The sequence below is a fragment of the Epinephelus lanceolatus genome, chromosome 12, assembly GCF_041903045.1.
Source record: "Epinephelus lanceolatus isolate andai-2023 chromosome 12, ASM4190304v1, whole genome shotgun sequence".
NCBI lineage: Eukaryota > Metazoa > Chordata > Actinopteri > Perciformes > Serranidae > Epinephelus > Epinephelus lanceolatus.
The window spans coordinates 41,627,251-41,650,967 of NC_135745.1; the positions used below are offsets into that span (position 1 = coordinate 41,627,251).

The window sequence follows — 23,717 nt, forward strand, 5'->3', positions numbered from 1 at the left end:
ATGGAGAAAACAAGCCGTTTTCTTGCGATAAATTATCTCATTATTTATTTATTTGTTATCTCGAGATGACGAAATAATTAACTTGATCTCTACATAATGGTATTTAAGAAACAAAAAGCAAGCGCAGCTGTTTGCGGCTCCCGTACTCATGACATGTCTCGGTCACAACTCTTTAACAACCAAATTTAGGGGAAACTGATGAAAATAACTGGTTCAGAGTAGTCAGATATGTTTTGACTGAATTAAATATATATGAAAATACACACTCAGGGCCTCAAAAGTCCTGTATCATTTACAGCCTCACTGAGCTGCCTACATGGCACAGTGAGAAAAAGAAGCATCTACCAACTGACCAGTGACGTGATATTTTATACGCCCAGGCTGACTGTGTTGGACTGTTCTCTATCCCAACACACAATGTTCAATAGAATCACAAACAAATGCCTTTCACACAATAGAAGCACCAGCTGACTGGACTCTCACTGGTTCCACTGCTTTCAAACAAATCCACTCTCACTGAATGACAGGAGGCTCAAATGGGCGCTTCACACAGCGTGGAAACAGTAGTTAATGAAACAATGTCAGCACAAGGGACATTTTTGGACCGTTTCATATTATCTTCATCAGCAGATGGAGTCGCAATTATGTCTTGGAGCTGCTGATGTGCTAATTTCCTTTCTTACTGAGCAGTGAAACAATAAATCATCATTTGATTGACAGCAAATTAACTGTCAACCATTTTAATAATCTATAAATCAAATGTGAGGATTTGGTGCTTTTCTTTGTCTCATGTAAAATTAATATCTTTGGGTTTTGGACATTTTTTCATTATTTCCTGTCAATTTATGGACAAAAACATTAATTGATCAGTTTGTTAAAGTGATGCACAGATTTACTGGTGATGTCAGTGATAATAAGTTCCGGCACTACTTGAAGGACAAGTCCCCAGATTGGCAGACAGATCTGCAGATGGTGGAAAGAATGTAAACAAAATGGAAAACAAATACGATGTTTATCACTTTATTTACTTATTGATTTGTTTACCTTTAGGCTGATTTACCTACAAGTCCTTTTTTTAAATCTTCCTATTAGTATTATATTTTTATCGATCCACTTCTTGTTTAACACACCCATTTATTCTGTCTACAAATTAATTCTAGCTTTTAATATGTATTTATTTATTTGTCCTATGAATCAATTTTTTATTCTTGTATTTACTGTCTTAATTTTTATCCACCTATTTATTCTGTTTTGTTTCTACTTTTTAAGTTCTATTTTTTTTACTTCTTATGAAACATTTTTCAGCCTCTGTGTTGGTGATTGCTGTGACAGGAGGCATTATGTTTTAGGGTTGTCCGTCCCATTCTCCTGAATGCAATATCTCAAGAACACTGTGATGGAATTTATTCAAATTTGGCACAAACGTCCATTTGGAGTCAACAATGAAATTATTAGATTGTGATGGTCAAAGGGCAAAGGTCAAGGTCACTGTGACCTCATCTGTCTCACTCTTGTGAACGTGATATCTCAAAAGCACCTTAAGGAGATTTCTTTAAATTGGGCACAAATGTCTATTTGGACTCAACAATGAACTGATTAGATTGTGATGGTCAAAGGGCAAAGGTCAAGGTCACTGTGACCTCACCTGTCTCACTCTTGGGAATGTGATATCTCGAAAGCACCTTGAGGGGATTTCCTGAAATTTGGCACAAACATTCAACTGGACTCAGTGATGAACTGATTAAAGTTTGGTAGTCAAAGGTCACTGTGACCTTGTCTGTGCCCTTCTTGTGAAGGCTATATGTCAAAAACGCCTTGGGATTTCTTCAAAGTTGGCACAAACGTTCACTTGGACTCAACGATGAACTCTTTAGATTTTGGTGGTCACACGTAAACATCTCCGTGACCCCGTCTGTCCCCTTCTTGTGAGGGCTTTATGTCAAAAAACACCTTGTGGTGATTTCTTCAAATTCGGCACAAATATTCACCTGGTCACAGTGATAAACTCTTTAGATTGTGGTGGTCAAACGTCAACGTCTCTGTGACCCTGTCTGTCCCATTCTCATGAACACAATATGTCAAAAACGCCTTGTGGCAATTTCTTCAGATTTGGCACAAACATCCACTTGAACTCAACAATAAATTTTTTAGATTGTGGTTGTCAAAGGTCAAGGTCACTGTGACCTCATCTGTCTCATTTTTGTGAACACGATGTGTCAAAAACGCCTTGTGGGGATTTCTTCAAATTTGGCACAAACATCCACTTGAACTCACTGACGAACTGATTAGATTTTGGTGATCAAAAGTCAAGGTCATTGTGACATGGTCAATGTCATTATCGTGGACGTGATATCTCAACAATAACACCTTGAGTAAAATTTCTTCAAATTTGGCACAAACATCAACTTGTACTCACTGACGAACTGATTAGATTTTGGTGATCAAAAGTCAAGGTCACTGTGACATGGTCAGTGTCATTATCGTGGACGTGATATCTCAACAATAACACCTTGAGTAAAATTTCTTCAAATTTGGCACAAACATCCACTTGAACAATGCACTGATAAGATTTTGGTGGTTAAAGGTCATGGTCACTCCATTATATTATTTATAATTTTCCTCATTCATTTTTCTACCTACCTATTTGTTATTGGATTTATTTGTATCATCTACCTGATCTATTTTTTATTTACCCATTAAGTTCTGTAGTGTTTATGTCCCTCTTCCTGTCAACAACAGTTCATTTGTTTTTTAAAAAAAAACTTTATTAAGAAATACAAAAGTGCAATGACAACCGCCAGAGGGTCACATACATTCAGAGGCAACATTTCAGAATGTCATATTACACAAATACATCAAAAAGAGCACATAAATCCAAAATCTTTTTGGCTTTCATATAAGTGGAATGTCTGATAGTTTTAATATATTGTTTGACCTCATTTTCAAAGATGGAAAGGAGGGGTTTTTGATTAGTGTATCGATATCTGTGGATATGCCATTTGGCTAATAGTATAATAAGATTTTTTTTCACAGATGGATAGTCAATGAAGCAAACAATATCTGTTCAAAGCAAAAAGAAAAATGTGGTTCAATACAAGTAGAAATCAAGTTGCAAATATCTTCCCAGAATTTGGTAGACCAAAATAAATGAAAAACATCTTCAGAGTCTCCTTCACAGAAAGAGCAGTCGACACCTAGGCCTGTATCTTTTTTGAATCGTTGTAAAAAGAAATTTAGAGGGGTAAAATCTGTGAATTAGTTTAAAAGATACTTCTTTTACTTTATTAGTTATCATATATCTAGCAGGTAAGTTCCAAATCTTTTTCTAGTCAAGGTTTTTAACAGTTGTTCCAATAAGCTACCACATATGGAATTGATACGACTTCTTTCTGAAATAATGAACGTTGTGTGTTGAAGAGAAACAAATTTACAACAGTTCATCACAACAATAACAAGAGTCTCTTATTTTGAAGTCATCAGTGTCATTCCGGAAGTGCAAGTCGGAAGGAAGTAGAAAAATATATCTCGTCTTTGTGATGAGCGACGGGCAGGTTGAAATCCAAACAGGTTCAGTCAGCGGCTCCGTTACCGACATCGACGCGTGTTTCCGAGCCCGTCGGAGCTCCGTGACTCCCGTTAGGAGGTGTCTCAGCCCGGTGTGGTTTCCTCTCGAGCGGCGGGATGGCTGTTTTAACCAGCAAAGCTCTTCACGAGCAGCTCTGTATCATCATGGGCGCGCTGACTAAGGCGGCGGTGGCGGAGATCTGCGAAGTGGTGGACGAAGGTTACGCGGTGCTGCAGATGGAGATCACCCGCAGCCACAAGGAGAACGAGGACCTGAAGAAGAAGCTGCACCTCATCGAGTCCATTGTGGTCCGGGGGAGCGGCGGGGGGAACGCGGCGGCACTGGAGTTCGCGCCGGCCGCGGAGGGCGCACAGCAGGCGGAAACACAGCAGCAGCAGCAGCAGCAGCAGCACCGGGACGGTGATGGAGGAGCCACCGCCGTGGCTCCCGGAGGAGATGGAGGAGGTGCCGTGGTGGCGCGGGAGGAGGTAAACACAGCCGGCCTCGTTTCATCTTTGTCACAGTAAACAGTTTGACCTCATTACGGTTACCATAGTGATGAAACAGCTAGTCGACTAGTCGATCATCAAGTTATGTTCATTTTTAGGGACAGTGCACGTTGATAAGCAACAAGCATCCATAGACTCTGGACAAATGTCACAATAAATAATAAAAGTTAGGGACTGTTCGTTACTTTATGGAGGGGGGCATGTCAAATCATTTTTAAGCAATAGGAGGGATTTAAGTTTTTTTTTTTGGCTGAGGGGAGGGGCTTACAACTTTAAATGGTTATATGTTGTGTTTATTTTGTCATGGAGTTTTCAAAGAATATGGGCAGGTTTAAAAAAAAAAAATCGCCAAAATTACACCATTTGTCATAGCCGGAAACTGTAAAAACAGAAAATATCATTGGATTTTCACGTTTGTAACGGCTCTTGGAAACATGATGTGCGATGAAAGCTTCAGTCAGAAAAAATACAATAAAAAATAAAAAATCAGAGCTTAGAATAATGCTACTGAATCAAAATCACGTAACTATACGAATACTTTACATTTGTCAAAAATAAAGCTTTTTTTCTCCCAAAAACTAAAAACTGAGGCTTTCATTTTCAACTTTTAACTTTCAAACATCAAAGGGTAAATTTTAAAAACCTAACATTGATTTATGATGGCGGGAAGGTCGTATATTTTCCCCCAGTCACTCAGGGAGGCTCATGCAGAAATATTTGTAGCGTTGGACAGTTCCAAAATAAAGATTAACGACAAGGAATCACACCCCCAACCCTCTGATAAGTAAAGAACAGTCCCTTATTGAGATACAGGGCAATAAAGGCAAATTACAGGAGCCAACAGCGCTTGTTATTTTTAATGCCTTTATCTCCACATCTGCAGTGAATTGTTTCCTTATCTGGAGAAAACAAGCTTTGTTATCTCCAGATAACCTGATAATTAACTCAAGATAAGGCTATATAAAAATGCAAGCACTGCCGTTGTCAGCTTCATAGAAAATTAATAATTCATTTATTAATCTGTAATCGAGTGTTTTTAAGACGTTTCTGTTTGGCATCATTGTAAACTGATTTGGGGTTGCAAATAATGATTATTCTCATCATTAATCTGTCGATTGTTTCCTTAATTAGTTTAGAAAATGAGAGAAAATAGTAAAAAAAAAAAATGCAAGCAAACAAGGTAAACAAAGCACAAGATTAAAAAAATATCACCTTATGCACATTTGGAGCTCTGGATTAGAGTTCTCTCTATTATATGGCGGTTGTTTGCATCTAATTATAATTTATTCTCACAATATTAGACCTTGTGTCCTCTCTCAGGTTACAAATTGTCCTCTCACGAATCTAAAAAAAAAAAGTATTTTTGGACTTAATGGCCACCATACATGTCACTTCTGCCTTAATGATAATATTTGATTTTCAAGTAGATACAGTCCACTGCATCCTTTCATAACGTGGCATTCGGCCTTAAGGATATACTGTATATCAAACACTGTGTACACTGACAGCAGGCGAGGTTGCAGTTATATTTAATCCCATATAATCTCTCGATCAGACGTTAATCATCTCCTTATCGGTGCTGCGCCTGCTCTGTGCATGTTGAGCACTTATCTCAAGATAACCATTATTTATTTTTTATCTCAGTCTTATTACCTTGGGCTGAAAGGCGTATTTTTGTGATAACATGTTAATTATATTGTTATCTTAAAAAACCCAAAGGCTATTTTTTTCGATAATGTGATAATTACATGGAGATTTTGAGATAACGGGATTAAAACATAAACTGCTCTCAAGTTTCCAGACAAAAGCAAAGGTGTGAAAGGTTATCTCAGTCAGTCACTCACAAGTCTTGTTAACATTTGAACAGTTGTAGTGAATCACTCGGCCGTAGCTTCGTCTTGAGCAACTGTTGGAACTTAATCCAGTGATACAACCATCACTGATTTCCTTTTTTAATTATGTTCTCATTAAAACTTTAATTAACCTTAAAGATGAGTCAGCCAGTCAGCACAGAAGGGACACTGTATCTTGATTAGTTTGCATGTTATCGACTTTATCTCAGTTTCAAAGATAGAAAATCCGTATTTCATGTTTAAATGCATCACTTGCCTGATTGTTTGTTTAATTCTTGTTTGTTGATGTTAATAATTGATTTTTATATTTATCGAACATTCGTTTTATTCCTCTTGTGGCTGTACGACTGTTTTAATTCTTATATTAAATCTTTTCCAGCTTCCAGACGTGGTGTTGATCAAAGATGAAGACTCGGACAGTAACGACGCCTTTGAGGACGGTGAGTGCTGCTGATGTGTCCCGTGTCAAAATAAAAGTCAACACTGACTTATTTTTAACAGAGACGGTTGTTTAGACTGACGTACCATGATATGCCTTTATTGTAACCACGTAGTTTTTGCATCAACCTGAAGAAAGCGAAAGCTCACGAAACCATTTCCTGACGTTGGATATGCAAACAGCCATTTAATGGGCTGTGAACCTAATAGTAGGTGTGGCGTGCTGCTTACTCCGCTCTCCTGGGTCAAAGTTCTGTGTTTGTTTGAACCATCCACCACCCTGCTTTCCCACCCATCTGATGAGGACTTTGTCACTCTTTATACTACGTCACCTGACTTCTTCCTTTGCTGCCATCACAGTTATAATGGCCATGTGAGGTCCTGCCTAACAGTAAAGGTAAACAGCCTTTTCATGGCCTGATAATGGCCCACTGAGCCTAACGGATGTGACAGGCCCCTTCTGACCCATATTTCTGATGCTCAATAGAGTGCTCCAGGGATGATGTTTTTCTTTAAGCCCATGCAGAAGTTAGCGTCACTCTGCTTCCCTTCTCAAAGAACCACAATGGGATTTTTCTGTTGGCTTTTGGATTATTGCAGAAAATAAACGTGTGATACTTACACATTTGTTTAGCAAGATAAGCTTCACAGGTGAACACCACTTTCATTATTTCTGAAGCGTAAATGCAATCGGCAGAAGTAAAAAGCTAACAGTATGACGTCAATATGTCAACAAGTTGAGGTACTGTGACTATCATGATATGAATTTTTCATAATATATTAAAAATTGTACCGGTGTTATCGAGAAGGAGATGACATGGCACACCTCTATTACTGACGCATTTCATGTTGTAGAACAAAAGGTGCAAAGAGCCACAGACTGTTAGAGGAGGGAACTGGGAGTGCTAAAATGCTAACTCATTTCCAGGTTCGAGGACTCATTCCTGGGGCACTCTGTAACCACAGATAAAAATAACAACCAAACCAGCTGGTGTAAACAAGACAGAGTTTTTTAGCCTCTCGGTCGGGACCAAAGCGGGGTGCACGTTCCTGTTTGTAGGGCTGTAGTCTCCTAGTCGATTATTTGGTCGCTATGCTCTCGTCCGACCAAATTCTCATTGGTCGAATATTTGCCGTGTTACTTTCATAAGGAGAAAAGTGCTACATCAACAGCTTTCCAGGATTAATCCATTATTTCCTGCGGCGGGGGGACAGGCTAAGTTACCTGTGAAAATAGGGTGTTTTCAAAACGCCCCCGTTGGTGACAGAAAGTTGAACTCACCCACCCTCACGCTCAGTGTCAGACCTCCTGTCTGTCTCTGTAAGCTGAAACCATTTTCCTCAGTGGAAACGAAGCTTGTATTTACTTTAATTTCACAGATAAGAAACAATAAATTGTGAAGACAATAAAGCCTCCACTAAAATAGCATTTTAAGTCTTATGTGTGATTTATCCTGGCTTCATATGAGAAGAGGAAAAGATCGCTAGACGCTAGGCTAATTTACACAATGTAAAATGCCATAGGCTTGTGCTAATAACGTTAGCATGTTGTATTTGTGGGGAAAATGTGTCCAGATGAAGACAAGTGTTTGTCTGTGAATGCTGCGAGTTATAGTGAAGCTGATTTGTGTACTTGTGTTTGAAATTGTCTATGTTAAGCCATGTTTAATGTGTGTTTAATGTGTGTTCTGAATCAATTAATTAATTATAAATAAAGTTTGATTTGAAGTAAACTTTACAGCACTTAACACAGTCCTCCACCGCGACTAGTGTTTTGGAGGTGTAACTGCAGAGTGACACAGACACACCACCGCACAAGTAAAAATAACTTGCAGATTTTTTTCCCCCACGACTAATCAATTAGTTGAAGATTATGTGCGACTTTAGTCGACCAAGATTTTCTTCGGTTGGCTACAGCCCTACCTGTTTGATGACTTTGCACTTTCTATCACTGTCTACTTTTACCTCACAATTAAGACAGAGGATAAAATGGTTGTGTTAACTTGTGAAAACACTTCTTATTTACTTGTAAAGTCCTGTCCCATATTATTATTTACCTCTGTGCAGTTTTCTTTGTCAGATAAACCTTAAAACTCATTGACCTGTTTACTCAAGTTGAACTGTGGGAACAAACCTCCACCAACACAGTAGGGCTGCAACGATTAGTCGACGAATCGATGACTAATCGACTATTAAAATAATCCTTGGCTATTTTAGTAGTTGACTAATCTCTCAAGACAGATTCTGCAGATTGTAGAATCTGTCGGCAGCCCTGTGTGAAAGACGACTACAGAGGGCGAGAGGGCGGAGCTTTGAGTTTGAACGACGCTGCGCTTTAGCCAATCACAATGGAGGGGGTGTGGCCGAGACATGCAGGTGTCCCCAGGAAATGTGTACCTACAGAAACAGCAAGCTCCGCGTCCATAGCGACCGCTCCACCCAAAACGCCGTCTCGTCAATGTGAATTTTTTTTTTTTCCAGCGGATGTCTGAGTTACAACATGATTGAGCTAACTGGAGTAGTTTCATGTCGTATCCGACAACAGGAGGCTTTTAACAGATGACGTCCTGATGTTAGCTTTGCTAACTGTCCCTGTCAGCTGCAGCCACTGATGCTTTCTAGACATCGTGATTTCCCAAAACTGAATAAATACCACACATAGCAACACAAAACTGCTTTGCTAGCTCAATCATGTTGTAACTAAGATATCCGCTGGAAAAAATATTTTATTAACGGACCGTTTATTAAGTTATTACCTTATTTTTATACAGTCTATGGCACCGCTAACGGCTAACGTTAACAGCTAACGGTTAGCCCAGCTAATCTACGATAACCATGTTAATTACAAAACACACAGAAATAGTAACGTTTGTTCAATCATTGTGTTTATAGACTTAACAAACATCAGATTAGTCTACACGGTGATATAGTGATGTGAAAAATGTGATATATAGCTAAACTCTGCTGGTTTTCTACCCGAAGTATTTGTAAACAACACAGCGATTCCCTGGGGGCACCGCCGGAAGTGAAGGGCGTGAGCGATCGCCGAGGCCCCTGCACTTCCGTTAGTCGAAAAACTCCGGGCTGTGCCTCCAGAGGTAAAGGAAGAAAAAAAATTTTTTTTTTCTTTTTTTTTTACCGATGGATTTCCAGATTGGTAGTTGACTAATCGGTTTGAGTCATTTTTCATATAAAAGCACCCCAAAATATTCTTACTGCAGCTTCTTATGTTCAGATATTGGCAGCTTTACACACTCTCCCATGACGGTGAACTAAAACCCTTTGGCGTGGCGTGAGTATGAAACAAGACATTAGATGACATCATTTTGGGGTTTGGGAGAGACAGACCGACATTTTTCAACATTAACACATTTTTCGATAAAATGATTAGTCGACAATGAAAATAATCGTTAGTTGCAGCCCAAAAACACAGCAGCCCGCTGTATTTTTAATGCATTTTTCATTTAAAGAATAAATATGTTTCACAATTTAAAAGTGTTCGTTATCAATTCAAGATGCACAATGCTCTAAGAATCTGAAAACAAATCACATTTACCAAATATTAAGAGAACCTTTGGACTAAAAAAAAACCCTGATCTAGGAAATGAGAGGCAGGACTGTAACAGTGAGAGTACGTGTTGTTTCAGGTCAGCCATGCGTTAATGTCCTGTATTTGAATCAAAGGTTGAATTAACAATAATAATAATAACCATAATAATTATGACTTTATTAAAGACACAAAAAGGCCCATAATAATTAAACAAAGACAACATATATAAATGAAGTGTAAATACGTAGCAGTCGATTTGCACCTTCATATTACACTTCAGCCACATACAGACTGCAGCACCAGTGGCTCAACTCAGTGTGTGAATAATAACATTCATAAAAAACTAGTTTAGATTACATGAACAGGAAAAACCTGTTTTCAACACAATCTGTCTTTGTTAAGTTAGTCCATATTTGTTGAGTTACTTGATCATCCAAACACTGCCAGTTCTTTGCTGTGATAAATATCTGGTTTGATTTTCGAGATCCGAAACGTGAAGTGAAAACTAGGCGAGCAGGATGCAACGTACTGGAAACACAGTTTTCAGCTTGGTTTTGTATTTTGTCTTTTCTCGCAGGTAACACAACACCTGCTGATGGAGGGACGGCTGCAGCCAGGGAGGCCGCCACCTCGACTCCCATCAGCCGGAGTACGAAGAGACACTGGCCGGCAGGCGAGGAGGCCAACAGGAGGTCGTCCTCTGAGCCAATTACACTGAAAACCACAGGGGCACAGAAGAAGAGCGTCACCGTCTACACTCTGGACTCTCCTCGCAGCGAGCCAGGCTGCTCCACCCAGCATGGCGGTGATGAGATGGAGGCTGGCGACTCAGTTTGTTCCTACTCTGCACAGATGGACGCGGACGTCCAGCTGGTCCACCAGGAGTCCTCACTGGTCCCTCCGAGTGCTAACAGACAAACGTATTTTGGTAACAGCGCTCTGATGGAGTCCCCCACAAACAGAGCAGAACTAGATCTCAGCCTGACGTGGACCAAACAGTCGAAAAGTCAGATGAGTTATACTCAGTTTCACCAAAATGAAAACCTGGACAGTGATGCTTTCGGGCTTAAGATGATCAGCGTCACAGGCTCGACCTCCACAGACTGCCAGCTGTCTGAAAGCAGCAACTCTGCATTTGAGTACGACGATGCCGACATGATGAACTACGGCCTCTACAGGGACCAATCGGGGCGACCTCAGCTCAGTCATGGGCAGCTGAGCACTCGAGGGAAGCGCTTTGCATGCGCCATCTGCTCTAAGACATACGCCACGTCTCAGAACCTGGACGTTCACATGCGGATTCACACAGGCGAGAGGCCGTTCAGCTGCAGCCAGTGCGGCAAGAAGTTCACCCAGTCGGCTCATCTAAAGTCGCATCTGAGCGTTCACTCCGGAGAGCGGCCGTACGCCTGCACGCTCTGCTCCAGGAGCTTCATCGTCAAATACAGTCTCAAGTTACACATGAAGAAATGCCATCCCAACGTCTGAGTGAATGAACGTGTGCAGGTCTCATTCCAAAATGTTCTGTTCTGTAAATACACAGTTTTAAAAGGAAGAAATGTTATTTAACACTCACAAATAATAAGTTTTACAAATGTGCAGAAGACACATTGAGTTTCAAGGTTTTAGATGATTTAAAGTCTGTTCTTTTAAAGAATGAGTTTAACTTTGAGCTGCAATAATTAGTCTATTAAACAACTATTTTGTTAACTGAAGTTATTTTTAAAGCATTTGAACAAATAATGTTTGTTGCTTCTCAAGTTTGACTTTCTTTTGTTAGCTTTATAGTACACTGAATATCTGTAGGTGTCGCTCAGTTAAAATGACATTTGAGGACGTCACATTGGGCTTAAAGAAATGTTTCAATTTTTAATGCTGAAAAGACCAAATAATTAATCGAGGATATAACTGGCAGATTGGAGAATCTAAAAATAAAAGGTGCCTGATTTTGGAATGAAACTTTACTCAGTCTCTGCTGTTATAAAGTCTACAGGTGTAACAGTGTACAGGTACAAAAGGTTAATAGTTGTGTAAAAAGCAAAAGCACCGTCTTATAAGGTTTGTGTCATTCTTTGTTAATAAAACAAATTTTAAAAGTGTTTTGTATCAGTTATTTCCTTTTATTAAGACAGATTTGTCACACAAGGAATTACGGGTATTTAAGGTCATTTGTGAAACTGTAGCCGTCAATGATTAGCACTGAAGTCAAGATCAGCTGTAGCAGTAACTTTATCTTAATGATGTGCGTTCTTGCAAAAGAGAAATCAAAAGGTTTTTTTTTTAAACATATAACAAGATATTTATCCTGTTAACCCTGAAACAAACAGGAGCCGTGTATAACAACATATAAAAGACTGTTGTTTTAAAGAAACTTAAACATGAAACTTAACTTTCAATTTGTTTTCCATCTCTGGTCGTCATTGTCATCGTATGGAAGGATGAAAGACAACAATGGTCACATTGTTTAGACAAACTAGTGTCACATGTGCATTCACGTTTAGTCTATTTGCAAACCAGTTTAAAGACCAGTTGGCTGTGTGTCCAGCTGGGACAAACCTAACTTGTTTCCAGGGGTCGGATCATGGATGAATTAATTACCCGGCTTACTGGACTCGGGCACAGGGGCCAAAGGTTTAGGGGGCCTCTAACTGCCTGTTAATATTGACTGCTGCAAAGTCAATAATGACAAATTAAATTCCTACATAGAAACACAACACAGCCACAAGGACACACAAAACAACTACAAAGAGACACAAAGTGATTACAAAGAGGCAAATGACTCCACAGAGATGAAAAAAAAACAGGACTTTGAAGAGATGCAAAACAAACACACAGAGACACAACTACAAAGAGAAACAAAGCAGCCACAAAGACACACAAAACCATAACAAAGAGGCAAATTACCACAAAGAGACGCAAAAAAGAGATTTTAAAGACATGCAAGTTGACAACAAAGACACAAAGACACACAAAATAATTGCAGAGAGAAACAAAGTGACTACAAAGACACAACGATTACAAAGACACCAATGACTGCAAAGAGACACAAAAAATACAAGGACACAAAACAACTTTAAAGAGACACAAAACTACAACAAAGAGATACAAACCAAACACAAAGAGACACAAAACTACAGAGAGAACAGGGACATAAAACAACCTCAATGAGATGCAAAACCACTACAAAGACTCACAAAACAACTACAAAGAGAAACAAAGCGATTACATAGAGGCAAACGACTACAGAGAGGTGCCAAAAAATACAAAAAGACTTGAAAGAGATTCAAAAGAACTACAAAGAGACACAAACAGATACTGAAGAGATGCAAAAGGATATAAAATATGCAAAACAGTAAGAGACAAAAAGGAACACAGACACAAAACACCTGCAATGAGAAACAAAGTGACAACAAAGAGACACAAAACTACTAGAAAGAGATGCAAAATGTTTACAAAGAAACAAAACTACTACAAAGAGATACAAAACAACTAAAACGAGAAACAAAGTGACAACAAAGACACAAAACGATTACAAAGAGACAAATGACAACAGAGGGATGCAAAAATAGGAAATACAAAGAGACACAAAACTACAAAGAGATGCAAAACTAACAGGAAGGCAAAGAGAAACAAGCAACAACAAAGACAAGACGATTACAAAGATGCCAATGACTGCAAAGAGACACAAAAACTACAAAGACACAAAAGGATAACAAAGATGCAAATGAAGACAAAGAGATGCAAAACCACTACAAAGACAAACAAAGCCACTACAATGGCACAAAACGATTATAAAGAGGCAAATGACTACAGAATAAAGAATTGGAAGAGATGCAAAACAACTACAAAAGAGACAAGAGGATACTGAAAAGATGCAAAAGGATATAAAATATGCAAAACAACAATAAAGAGACACAAAGGAACACAGACACAAAACAACTGCAAAGAGAAACAAAGTGACAACAAAGAGATGCAAAAATAGAAAATACAAAGAGACACAAAAGACTTTAAAGAGATGCAAAACAACACAAAGAAAAACAGAACAACTACAAAGATAAACAAAGCAACTACAAAATGCCAAATGTCATGATTTCCTGGTTCCAGAGGAGAATTTAGCAGCACTGAAACAATTAGTTGAGTATTTGAAGAATTGACAGAAAAATAATCTTCAACAAATTTGACAATAAATTTCATTAATAATAATTAAGCAGTAATGTACAGAGGCATATAACACATACATTTGAGAAACAAAATTATTTTTTTTCTGAATTAATGAGATTATTATTTTGCTAATTCTGAAAAACAAGCCCAAAATTATTTATTATTCAATATACAATTATTATTGATTAATAATATTGTAAATGCAGAAAACAGGGCAGTTTCTTTTTTTATGAAGTGAATGCATGAGGTTTCAGCTCTTGTAGTGAGTTATTAAACTTTGGGGAGTTTTGGACTGCTGCTCTGACAAGAAAAAGTAACATGACCACTGGTTTTATAGAGACCAGAAGATAATCGACACTGGAAGTAACTGGGAGTTTTGACCTTGAGATGCTTTAAATAAAGGTGTGTTCGAGGTCACACTGGATTTAAGAGCTTCAGATATAGATGTAAAATAAAAAGGGTTTTTTCTTGGGTCCATGGATGTGCACATGCGCATTGCTGTCATACTGAATATATTTGAGAATAATGTAAAATGATACTTTGCACATGCGCACTGTGGGTCGTCTCTAGTCATTGCTACCCCCGCATCACTTCCTGGTTTTCTCGACACTGTTTACATCAGGTGGGATTCTACTTTCACATAAACGCAGAGGGCGCGTGCGTTTCTGTGTTTTGTCACCTGCCTCGTGCCAGTAATCTGGATTGTTCTGTTTCAACACGCGCACGCGGAGGGTTATTAAAATCATGTCTCCGGCCGCTGCCTTCCACGCGCAGCTCGCCTCCATCATGGAGGTGCTGGCCAACACGGCGGTGGCGGAGATCTGCGAGCTCGTGGACAGCGGCTACTCGGTGCTGCAGCTGGAGATCTCGCGGAGCCGCAAAGAGAACGAGGTGCTGCGGAGAAAACTGCGGCTCATGGAGCTGCGAGCCGCGCGGGCGTCCGCCCTGCGAGCCGCGGCCACCGCAGGCGGCAACGCGCTGCTGCTCGCGAGCAGCCGCGCGCGTGCTCAGCTGCCTGCTCATCACCTGGGCAACGGGCCAAGGAGGAGCGGAGCACCTGGAGGTAACCGTTCAGACCGTAAGTTACAGTACGACAGTACGGAAGCCCATTTCCGCCTGTGAGATGACAAAAAGATCCTGTAGGTCAGTCTGATGAGAAACTTCCTTAAAATGATGAGCTCATATCTCAAAATAATGAGGGACTTTACTAAAATAAGGTGTTAGTGTCTCAAAATAATGAGGGACTTTACTAAAATAAGGTGTTAGTGTCTCAAAATAATGAGGGACTTTACTAAAATAAGGTGTTAGTGTCTCAAAATAATGAGGGACTTTACTAAAATAAGGTGTTAGTGTCTCAAAATAATGAGGGACTTTATTAAAATAAGGTGTTAGTGTCTCAAAGTAATGAGGGACTTTACTAAAATAAGGTGTTAGTGTCTCAAAATAATGAGGGACTTTATTAAAATAAGGTGTTAGTGTCTCAAAGTAATGAGGGACTTTCTTAAAATGATAAGCTCCTATCTCAAAAATAATGAAAAACTCATAAAATAATGAGAAATTTAAAACTTAGTATCTCAAAAATAATAAAATAACAATATTATTGTTAATTCAGAATACAAAAATGAATAAATAAATAAGTTTGTATCTTAAAATAATGTGAAATTTTTCTAAAGTAAAAAAAGTTAGTAACTCAAAATAAAACTTTTCTTAAAATAATAAGTTAGTGTCTCAAAATGATGAGAAACGTTCCTAAAAATAACTAAATAAATAGATAAGTTAGTTTCTCAAAAATAATTAAACTGTTTCAAAGAAGTATCTTAAAATAATAAGAAACTTTCCCAAAAATAAATAAGTTACCATCCCAAAATATTTAGAAACTAAAAAAAAAAAGTTAGTATCTCAAAATGATGAGAAACTTTCTCATAATACTGTGTAAATATCTCAGAATAATGAAACTTTTTCATCCCAAAAAGATGATTTTAGTTATCATCCCAAACTGATGATACATTTGAACATTTCTCATTATAATGATTTACAGGATCTTCTTCTCTTCCTACTATGGCACGTCATGTCTGCTGTAAAAAGGGCCTATTACAAATATTAATACAAAGTATGTATCAGTTAATAAATTATGATACAGATTAAGCTATAGCAATATCTACAGTAATGTGTTTTTAAGGTCCACGTACTGCTTTTTTCTCCCAAAGCTTTCTACTGCATCTTATGGTATTCCACACAGGACGAGGTTCACTCTGTAGACATGGAGACTGCTCCTCCTCAGTACTACTCAGAGTTTCCAAAGTTCATCCACTGATGAAGACAGTGAGATGTGATTGAAAGCTCGGAAAAAACAAGTGGACCTTTAGCTAAGATTTTTCTTTGTCCCAATTCCAGACTACAGTATGTACAACATACTATGAGTGTACGCTGCGCTGTGTACATGCTTGGCTGTTAATATAAAAAACTAGTTGAATTAGTGTCATACAATAAATGAGGTGTTTTTAAAAGACGTTTTTAGCATTATGAGCAGTTTGTTTTTATGATCCATAACTAAAGTGTCATCATGACTTACCTCCTCCAGGTGAGGCCAGGCGGTCCACAGTGTCCAACCAGGAGACTCTGCAGTGCCGAGACCCCGATCCGTCCTCAGACTCTGGACAAGATACCACACAGGGGACGGTGAGTAGAGCTGGAATGTTAGCAGGACGTCACAGCTGCAGATTATAGTCTTCCCTCTCCCTCTCTGTCTCGGGTCTTTATTCTCTCTGTGCTCTGATTGCAGCCTGCTGCAGGTGAGCCAACCAAAGTGACGACTGCAGTGATCAAAGTGGAGGATGATGATGAGTCCTGGTCCCAATCTGAGCAGGACAGTAAGTACAGTTTTAGTAAACTGAGACCTTATTTTTGACAGGGCTGGCTAACTTCACTAACTGTACTCAACACTGCACATTTGCAGGTAAGCAAGCATACCAGTCAGCTCAGTGTTATGTAACAGCACAGACTGTCCAATTGCCACAATGCAACACGGATCTAAAGTTTTAAAGGTGTAAAGTTAAGTGCATTTAACATACATTTATCTGATCATTTCAAAGGATCAGGTTCAAGTGGTTCAAGTAAAGTGTTCGTCTCTTCTGACATGTAACTGCAGCTCAAATCGCTGGTATAAATCTGCAGATATGTGCACGTGAAATATTGTTAAAGGTGCGACTTCTGTTCTTCTTTCTCAGCAGAAGAGTTTTGCCATGTTGCAGACGGTCAGACAACAGAGACAGAAGCCCCGCCTCCACTGACCAAACAGGAAGTAGCAGATGAAGGTGGAGGTTCGTCTCGGTCGTGGGCGAGCGGTGAAGTCAGCTCCACCTCCATGTCCGTGCAAAAAACCCTGAACACCAGCCAGAGGTCAGAAACCAGCAGTTATGAATGTCTGATGTACGAGCCACAGCTCCAACATGGCTCCCTCAGTACCCAGAATCCTCTGAGTGAGGATCCCGGCTGCTCGTACGTGTTGAACACCAGCGTGAGTGTTTCAGCTGCGTCTGATTCAGGCAGCAGCAGCAGCAGCTTCCCTTTCACCATCACAGAGGTGAGTCTGTCTGCAGCCGAGCACCAGCAGCCTGCAGGTTTCCAGAACAACCAGCAGAGGGCGCAGCTACCCGCAGACGAGCCTCAGCTTCCTGTGAGGAAAGAGATGACAGAAAGACTCAATGCGTTCATCAGAAGGGACAGATGGAGACCTCAGGATGGTGTCAGCAGGGCGTCCAGCCAAAGCAGGGAGGACGGCGCGGGGAAGTCATTTGTCTGTAACTGCTGCGGTAAAACTCTGGCCTGCCTGAAGAACCTCAAGACCCACATGAGGGTCCACACAGGAGAGAAGCCGTTTGTCTGCGCGCTCTGCGGCAAACGCTTCTCCGACTCCAGCAACTTGAAGCGCCACCAGAGCGTCCACACCGGAGAGAAGCGCTACGGTTGTGTCCACTGTGGGAAACGCTTCGCCCAGTCAGGATCCCTGAAGGTCCACATGACCGTCCACACAGACTGCAAACAGTTCAGGTGTTCTTACTGCGGCAAAACTTTCATCTCCGGCAGCCACTTGCGCCGCCACGTGACCGTGCACGCTGGGGAGAAACGATTTGCTCCAACGTTTCAGTGACTGAGGGGGAATTATGAGGTCATATCTCACAGGAGCCTCATGTGCGAGCAAAGTAACAAACACATGGAAACACGACACCACGGCCCAGATGAGAACAGCTGTTCAAGCTCAGCTCCTTCTCTGAAAACTTGACCACACTGTGTTTGTTTCCACACAAAAAGTCACCTCATGTTTTGGTCATTGTGGTGATTTTAGTTATCTTTCAGCGTGAGGCCTAAAAAAAGATGAACACAAAATTGTATTAACAACCATTCGAAGCAGGCAGCTGCCCCGGGGCCACAGGGGGCCCCAAAAGTCACTGCTTGTCAGTTGGTTTTGGTGATTTGCAAAGTTTTATGTAAATCTTCAGATCACTAAAGTCCGATATCAACTAAAGCACTGTAGAGGAAGCCTGTGTCAAAATCTACTTTTAAGAGACGATTAAAGCACTACTACATGAGGTGGCGTTTAATCCAGTGACCACAAACGGACACCCTGGTCCAAGTGGTACTCCTGCAGATGACTATTGTTTGGGGTCTGAGCAAAAGCTGTGTGCTCTGGACTTAATGGGAACCTGCGGGTGACAGGGTTCATTTCCAATATAAGGCTGCAACAAATTATTATTTTCAGACTGATTCTCTGATCTGTTGGTTATTTTTTGACAAAATATCCAGAAAGTGAAAAATGTCCAACACAAGTCATAAGAGATCAAAGTGATGTCTTCAGATCGTTTTGTTTTGTCCAACCCACAGTCTAAATCATGAGATATTAAAGCTGGAGTACGGGAGTTTTGGCAATGGGAGTAATTTCATACAAACACTGTTAACGTGTGGTTGTAATGCACGCCTGTATGTAACCAAACACATCTCCCCGCCCAAGGAGGCCTCTCTTCAGATCTTTGTCTTTAATCCTTCCTCTGAACGCCAAGTGTCTTTTATGCCTCCGCATCGGCGATAGCCGTGACTGGAGGCATTATGTTTTCACATTGTATATCCATCTGTGTGTCCCATTGTCGGGAACGCATTAACTCAGAAATGCCTTAAGGCAGGTGCGTTGTTTTGTTACCTATCAAAGGTAACTGTAGCTTTTGGCCAGGAGCAGATATCATCAGATGGTACCCAACTGTCACAGTGTGTTTTGGCCCTCAACCACAACACACTCTAGTTGGAGGGCCGACAGTGTTTGGCCAAATCACTGCCTATCTGCTCCTAGCCTCCAGCGTTCTTCCTCTCTTACTCCAAATCCAGCAGGAGGCTCGTTCAGCCTCCTCCCCCATCTTGCAAGCAGCTTGTTTTTATGCTCCTTTTGTCAAGGCCCAGAGCTGATAATAATCGCCATGCTGACTTGGCTGGGAAACCTCTGCATCTGATCTCCACCGGGAAGAACCACGCCTGCCAACCTTTGTCCTTATAATCCTGGACTAAGGACTGGTACTTCAACGCCTTCCTCTGGTGGGCCACTTCGCAGCCTTCCTCCCATGGCACTGTTAGCTTGACCAGAATTATCTTCTGGTCTTTGTTTGACCACAGCACAATGTCTGGCCGGAGGGTTGTGTGCACCACCTCCGGGAACTGCAGCCTTCTTCCCACGTCAACCGCCATCTCCAAGGAACTGGCGGCTTGCAACAGATTGGATTTTGCTCTCTTGGTTGAGAAGAGCTTCTTCAAATTTGGCACAAACATCCACTTGGACTCAAAGATGTACTCAGTTGGTGGGTGAAGGTCAAATGTCACTGTAACCTTGCATCCCTCTCATTCTTGTGAGTGCAATTTCTCAAGAAAGCCTTGAGGTTTTTTTCTCAAATTAGGCACAAACGTCCACTTGGACTCAGGGATATTAATTAGAATTAAGTGGTCAGAGGTCAAGGTCACGTTGACCTTGTGTTTGTCTTAATTTTGTGAACACGATATCTCAAGAACACCTTGAGGGAATTTCCATATTTGGCACAAATGTCCACTTGGACTCAAAGATGAACTGATTCAGATTTTGGTGGTCAAAGGTCACTGACCTCACAAAGAATGTTTTTGGCCATAACTTAGAATCATGACAAAATTTCACACAGATGTCTGACAGGATAAAATGATTGTTAAACGACATTTTATATCCAAAAGGTCAAAGGTCAACTTCACTGTGACATCATTAAGTTTTGCAAAAACAAAACAGAAGGGGAGACATTTGGTCAGATACTGAATTTGTGACACTAATCTTGGGTGTCCATCTTGAAATTGTGCTGACTGTATAGATTCTCTGTGCTGCCGGGGGGAAGACGTGTGTGAAGCATCCACGTTTAAGAATACGTAGCTTCTTTGCTGCAACATCCATGTTTGAAGTACTGTCAACTGTCATGGCTACACGTGTCTGGACAGACATGGATGTAAATTGCAGCTTCACTGGTTTGCAGATGCATGCAACCACACGTGGTAATTCTTGAAGCATCCACTTAAACTTTTCTTGGATGCTTTTTAGGATTTTCTGCCGTAGCTTTCTTCATGCTCATTGCTGCTGCTCCGTTGAGATGGTCTCTCTCTCCTTCCTGCCCCCTTTAGATCCAGCTGGTTGACGTGAAACGCGTCACTTCAGGTGTGCCAGCGTGGAAAAGTCGCCACAGACACCACAACTCCAGTATACTGGGAGTACAGAGAGCCTTCCCTGCAGTGATGGGCTTCATCAGTATTGTGTCAACTCATTTGGCTCGAATGTAACGGATGTTCATTTCTTTGTAAAAGTCCTGTGCTCCAGCTTTAAAGTTATTATGACAAAGAACATTAGAAAATCCTCAAGTAAGAAAGCAGAAGCAGCAAATATCTGCCCCTTTTGTTTCCTGATTTAACAACTTCATTATCAAGTTGGTCGCCTCTTAATTTTTTAAAATTTTTTTAAAATTTTAATTGGAGTAATTGTTTTAGCTTTAATACAGTGCACACAAAGTGTTCATGGGGGTTAATACTGTCGGGCCACGATAACTAGTGCTGCCTTTTTCTAAATCTGTTTTAGGGAAAACAAACCAGCAGTGTTTAGCTATTGTTGAGGTGTTGATTCGGCTCAGCGGACATTTTGGAGGACGTCATGTGTTGTGTTGTCGAGGAAATATCCTGTACAGTGTCTCTCTGTCACCTCCTCTTTGCTCATGCCATGTGTAGTCATGATTTTAAACCTTTTCTCTGCCACATTACATCATTCTGTACTTGAGTAACTCTGCAAGTTGCCTCAGAAGCTCACTTATAAACTGTCAGATTCAGATTAAGTGATTTCAGGTTCCTCCTGTGGTTCTTTTGGACCCACAGACTTTACTGTTCTGGGATGAGGCTATCTCACCAACACAAGTTGATCTTATTCTACATCTTAAAGGTTTAAGAAGGTTTATGTCCTGAGAATATTTACTCACCTCATCAGGAGTGTTTGCAGGGTTTCATTTGAACTGCTCAGCTCAGCAGGTGTTTTCACTGATTACTTCCTGTCTTCTACATCAGTGGGTGGAGTCTGTAGATGTGGTGAAAACCTACAGGCTGCCAGAGATGCACCGTCAGCAAGCTTCAACACATCAGTTCACCAGACAGTGGTTCTATAGTACCAAACAGTTCAAAATTAAAAAGCAGAAGCAGCTGAAATTCACAATCTGTTTTTGTCTTCTTTAAGTATTATTTTGGATGATTCCCCTGTTTTTGAAGACAGATCTGCATGTTTGTCTGAACAGTTAATTCTGCAACCAGCAGCTGTTTGTCCAGTCGTTTCTCTCCATCAGTTGTTGAAATGTTGTGAGATGAATTAAGAGGAAGCAGAATTGTCATGTTTACATTTTGTGATACTGTCATAGATGTTTGTTTTTTATGATTATCATGTCATTTTGTAATAAAAGCAGTTTGGTGGGTCTCGGAAAATTCATGAGCAATAATTATCTGAAAGCAACTGTGAGCAGAAAAGTTGCTTTGTTCATCGTCATAATTAACACCTTTTTCACATTTGTTTAAAAAAAAATCTCTAGTTTAAGGCTGAAATCCAAGATGTTTAAAGGGATACTTTGCTGATTTTCAACCAGCTTCGTATCAACGATGTCAGTAGTAAACGGGCAGATGTTCCGCTGGCTCTGGGGCTGCTGCTCAAACTACAGATTGTACCTCTGCATTTCTGTTGGGGTTAAAAAGAGGAGAAGCCACGGTGTCATATCATGTCATCTTATTACGACTGGACTCAGGAGTTAACATTAAGTAAATATCTGCCACAGTAGGACTTGACCTTGTGCTACAATGCCTTGCAATTTCCCTCAGTGATGAGTCATAGTAATGCCAGTCTTCTTATGTTAGCCTGTGTAATAAGCTAGCACACAAATCTTAACAATCAATCAACCTTTTTATTTAGACTCCAGGTCCATTAAAAAAGACAGACAAACATACAATATTTAAAAAAGACAGTCATACCAGTGTTTCTACATAGCATCCATTCCATTTTCCGCCATTTTGAATTTTTTGAAAAAACACTTCAAATGGATCTCTTCCTAGGAAGTTTGCGCGATCTGCATGAAACTGGGTGAACATAATCTAGGGACCAATATCTAAAGTTCACTCTTGGCAAAAGTTGGAAAACTTACTAAAACTGAGCTTCTATAAGGCAATGAATATTGCGGAGGGCGTGGCTCATCACATAAAGGTGTATAACATCTCAAGGGTTTCACCCATCACCACGCAACTTTGTAGGCATATGACCACACATAATCTGAGGGGACCCCTCCATTATTGACCCCATCAAACAAAATGGGGGCGCTAGAGAGCTCATTTCTTATCTAGGCCTAACCGCCATATGGATTTTTACTAAACTTGGTAGATATGTAGAACAGGACGCCTCAAGGTGACTGGAGAAATTTAACTCTAATTGGCAACTGGGTGGCGCTATAACAACAGAAAAATGCTTCAAAATGGCTAAAATGCGACCGATCGCTGTGGCTCCCCCTGTGGACCAATGTTGGTGTTTTCTTCTAATTTTTGGTATGACTAAGTCATGGTATGGTATGCTGCTGCAACAAGGGCTAGCTGCACCTTTCCCGTGTGAACTACCAGTGCGCCCCACTTTGAAGTCAATACAACATATAAACACTTTAACTATCTGCCTTTCAACGTGCTACCTCAACTACTAATGTACAGTTTTAGCCCACTAACTATCCCACTATTGGCAATGGTACTACTGTACTTTCAATAAAGCAATCGTACTATCAAATTCACAAACACTCTGTCTGAATACATTGCTCTTCTTAATGGGTTCAGTTGACTATTTAATCTGCAGTTTCCTATGACCTGTATCCCAAACACACACCATGTGAAACTGTACGTGGGCAACTGTGCACTCAGTGGGTGTGGACTAGTATTATATTACTTAAATAAAGTCACGGAAAAGTTTTGAAAAAGATTTGAAAACTCATTGGTGAAAATGTGTGGGAACTCTGAGAGAATTCCAGAGCCTCGGGGCCATGATGGCAAAAGCCCAGTCACCTTTAGTTACCAGTCCTGATCAAGGGATGACT

The 23,717-nt window shown here is 40.4% G+C and overlaps 2 protein-coding genes and 1 long non-coding RNA gene across 5 annotated transcripts in view; 2 read left to right on the plus strand and 1 right to left on the minus strand.

The window, feature by feature from the left end:
• The window catches only part of LOC144465109 (uncharacterized), a 28,661-nt gene extending 7,014 nt beyond the window's left edge, over positions 1–21,647 (minus strand). Inside the window, exons 1-2 of the long non-coding RNA XR_013492469.1 lie at positions 21,591–21,647; positions 16,649–16,934 (exon numbers count right to left, since the gene is read on the minus strand). This is a non-coding gene — a long non-coding RNA (uncharacterized LOC144465109). The remainder of the gene's footprint in view (positions 1–16,648; positions 16,935–21,590) is intronic.
• Positions 3,510–12,014, plus strand: LOC117271982 (uncharacterized). The gene is made up of 3 exons (XM_033650600.2): positions 3,510–4,053; positions 6,307–6,367; positions 10,493–12,014. The coding sequence occupies exons 1-3, from the start codon at positions 3,682–3,684 to the stop codon at positions 11,401–11,403; spliced, it is 1,344 nt and encodes a 447-aa protein (XP_033506491.1). The 5' UTR covers positions 3,510–3,681; the 3' UTR covers positions 11,404–12,014.
• LOC117271980 (uncharacterized) lies at positions 14,627–22,074 on the plus strand. 3 transcript variants are annotated; one of them, XM_078173428.1, is made up of 4 exons: positions 14,627–15,154; positions 16,658–16,755; positions 16,859–16,946; positions 17,304–22,074. In XM_078173428.1, exons 1-4 carry the CDS (start codon positions 14,821–14,823, stop codon positions 18,224–18,226), a joined length of 1,443 nt encoding a protein of 480 aa, XP_078029554.1. In that variant the 5' UTR covers positions 14,627–14,820; the 3' UTR covers positions 18,227–22,074. The 3 variants fall into 3 exon arrangements, with proteins under 3 accessions (XP_078029554.1, XP_033506489.2, XP_078029555.1); XM_033650598.2 differs by having other exon boundaries at positions 17,307–22,074; XM_078173429.1 differs by having other exon boundaries at positions 14,642–15,139.
• The last annotated feature ends 1,643 nt before the right edge of the window (positions 22,075–23,717 follow it).

Bases quoted from the DNA above. Each gene is read 5' to 3' on its own strand.
- LOC117271982 (XM_033650600.2), top strand. From the start codon at position 3,682: ATGGCTGTTTTAACCAGCAAAGCTCTTCACGAGCAGCTCTGTATCATC. The intron at 4,054-6,306 runs GTAAACACAGCC...AATCTTTTCCAG, and splicing joins CCGTGGTGGCGCGGGAGGAG to CTTCCAGACGTGGTGTTGAT. The intron at 6,368-10,492 runs GTGAGTGCTGCT...CTTTTCTCGCAG, and splicing joins TAACGACGCCTTTGAGGACG to GTAACACAACACCTGCTGAT.
- LOC117271980 (XM_078173428.1), top strand. From the start codon at position 14,821: ATGTCTCCGGCCGCTGCCTTCCACGCGCAGCTCGCCTCCATCATGGAG. The intron at 16,756-16,858 runs GTGAGTAGAGCT...CTCTGATTGCAG, and splicing joins AAGATACCACACAGGGGACG to CCTGCTGCAGGTGAGCCAAC. The intron at 16,947-17,303 runs GTAAGTACAGTT...CTTCTTTCTCAG, and splicing joins GTCCCAATCTGAGCAGGACA to CAGAAGAGTTTTGCCATGTT.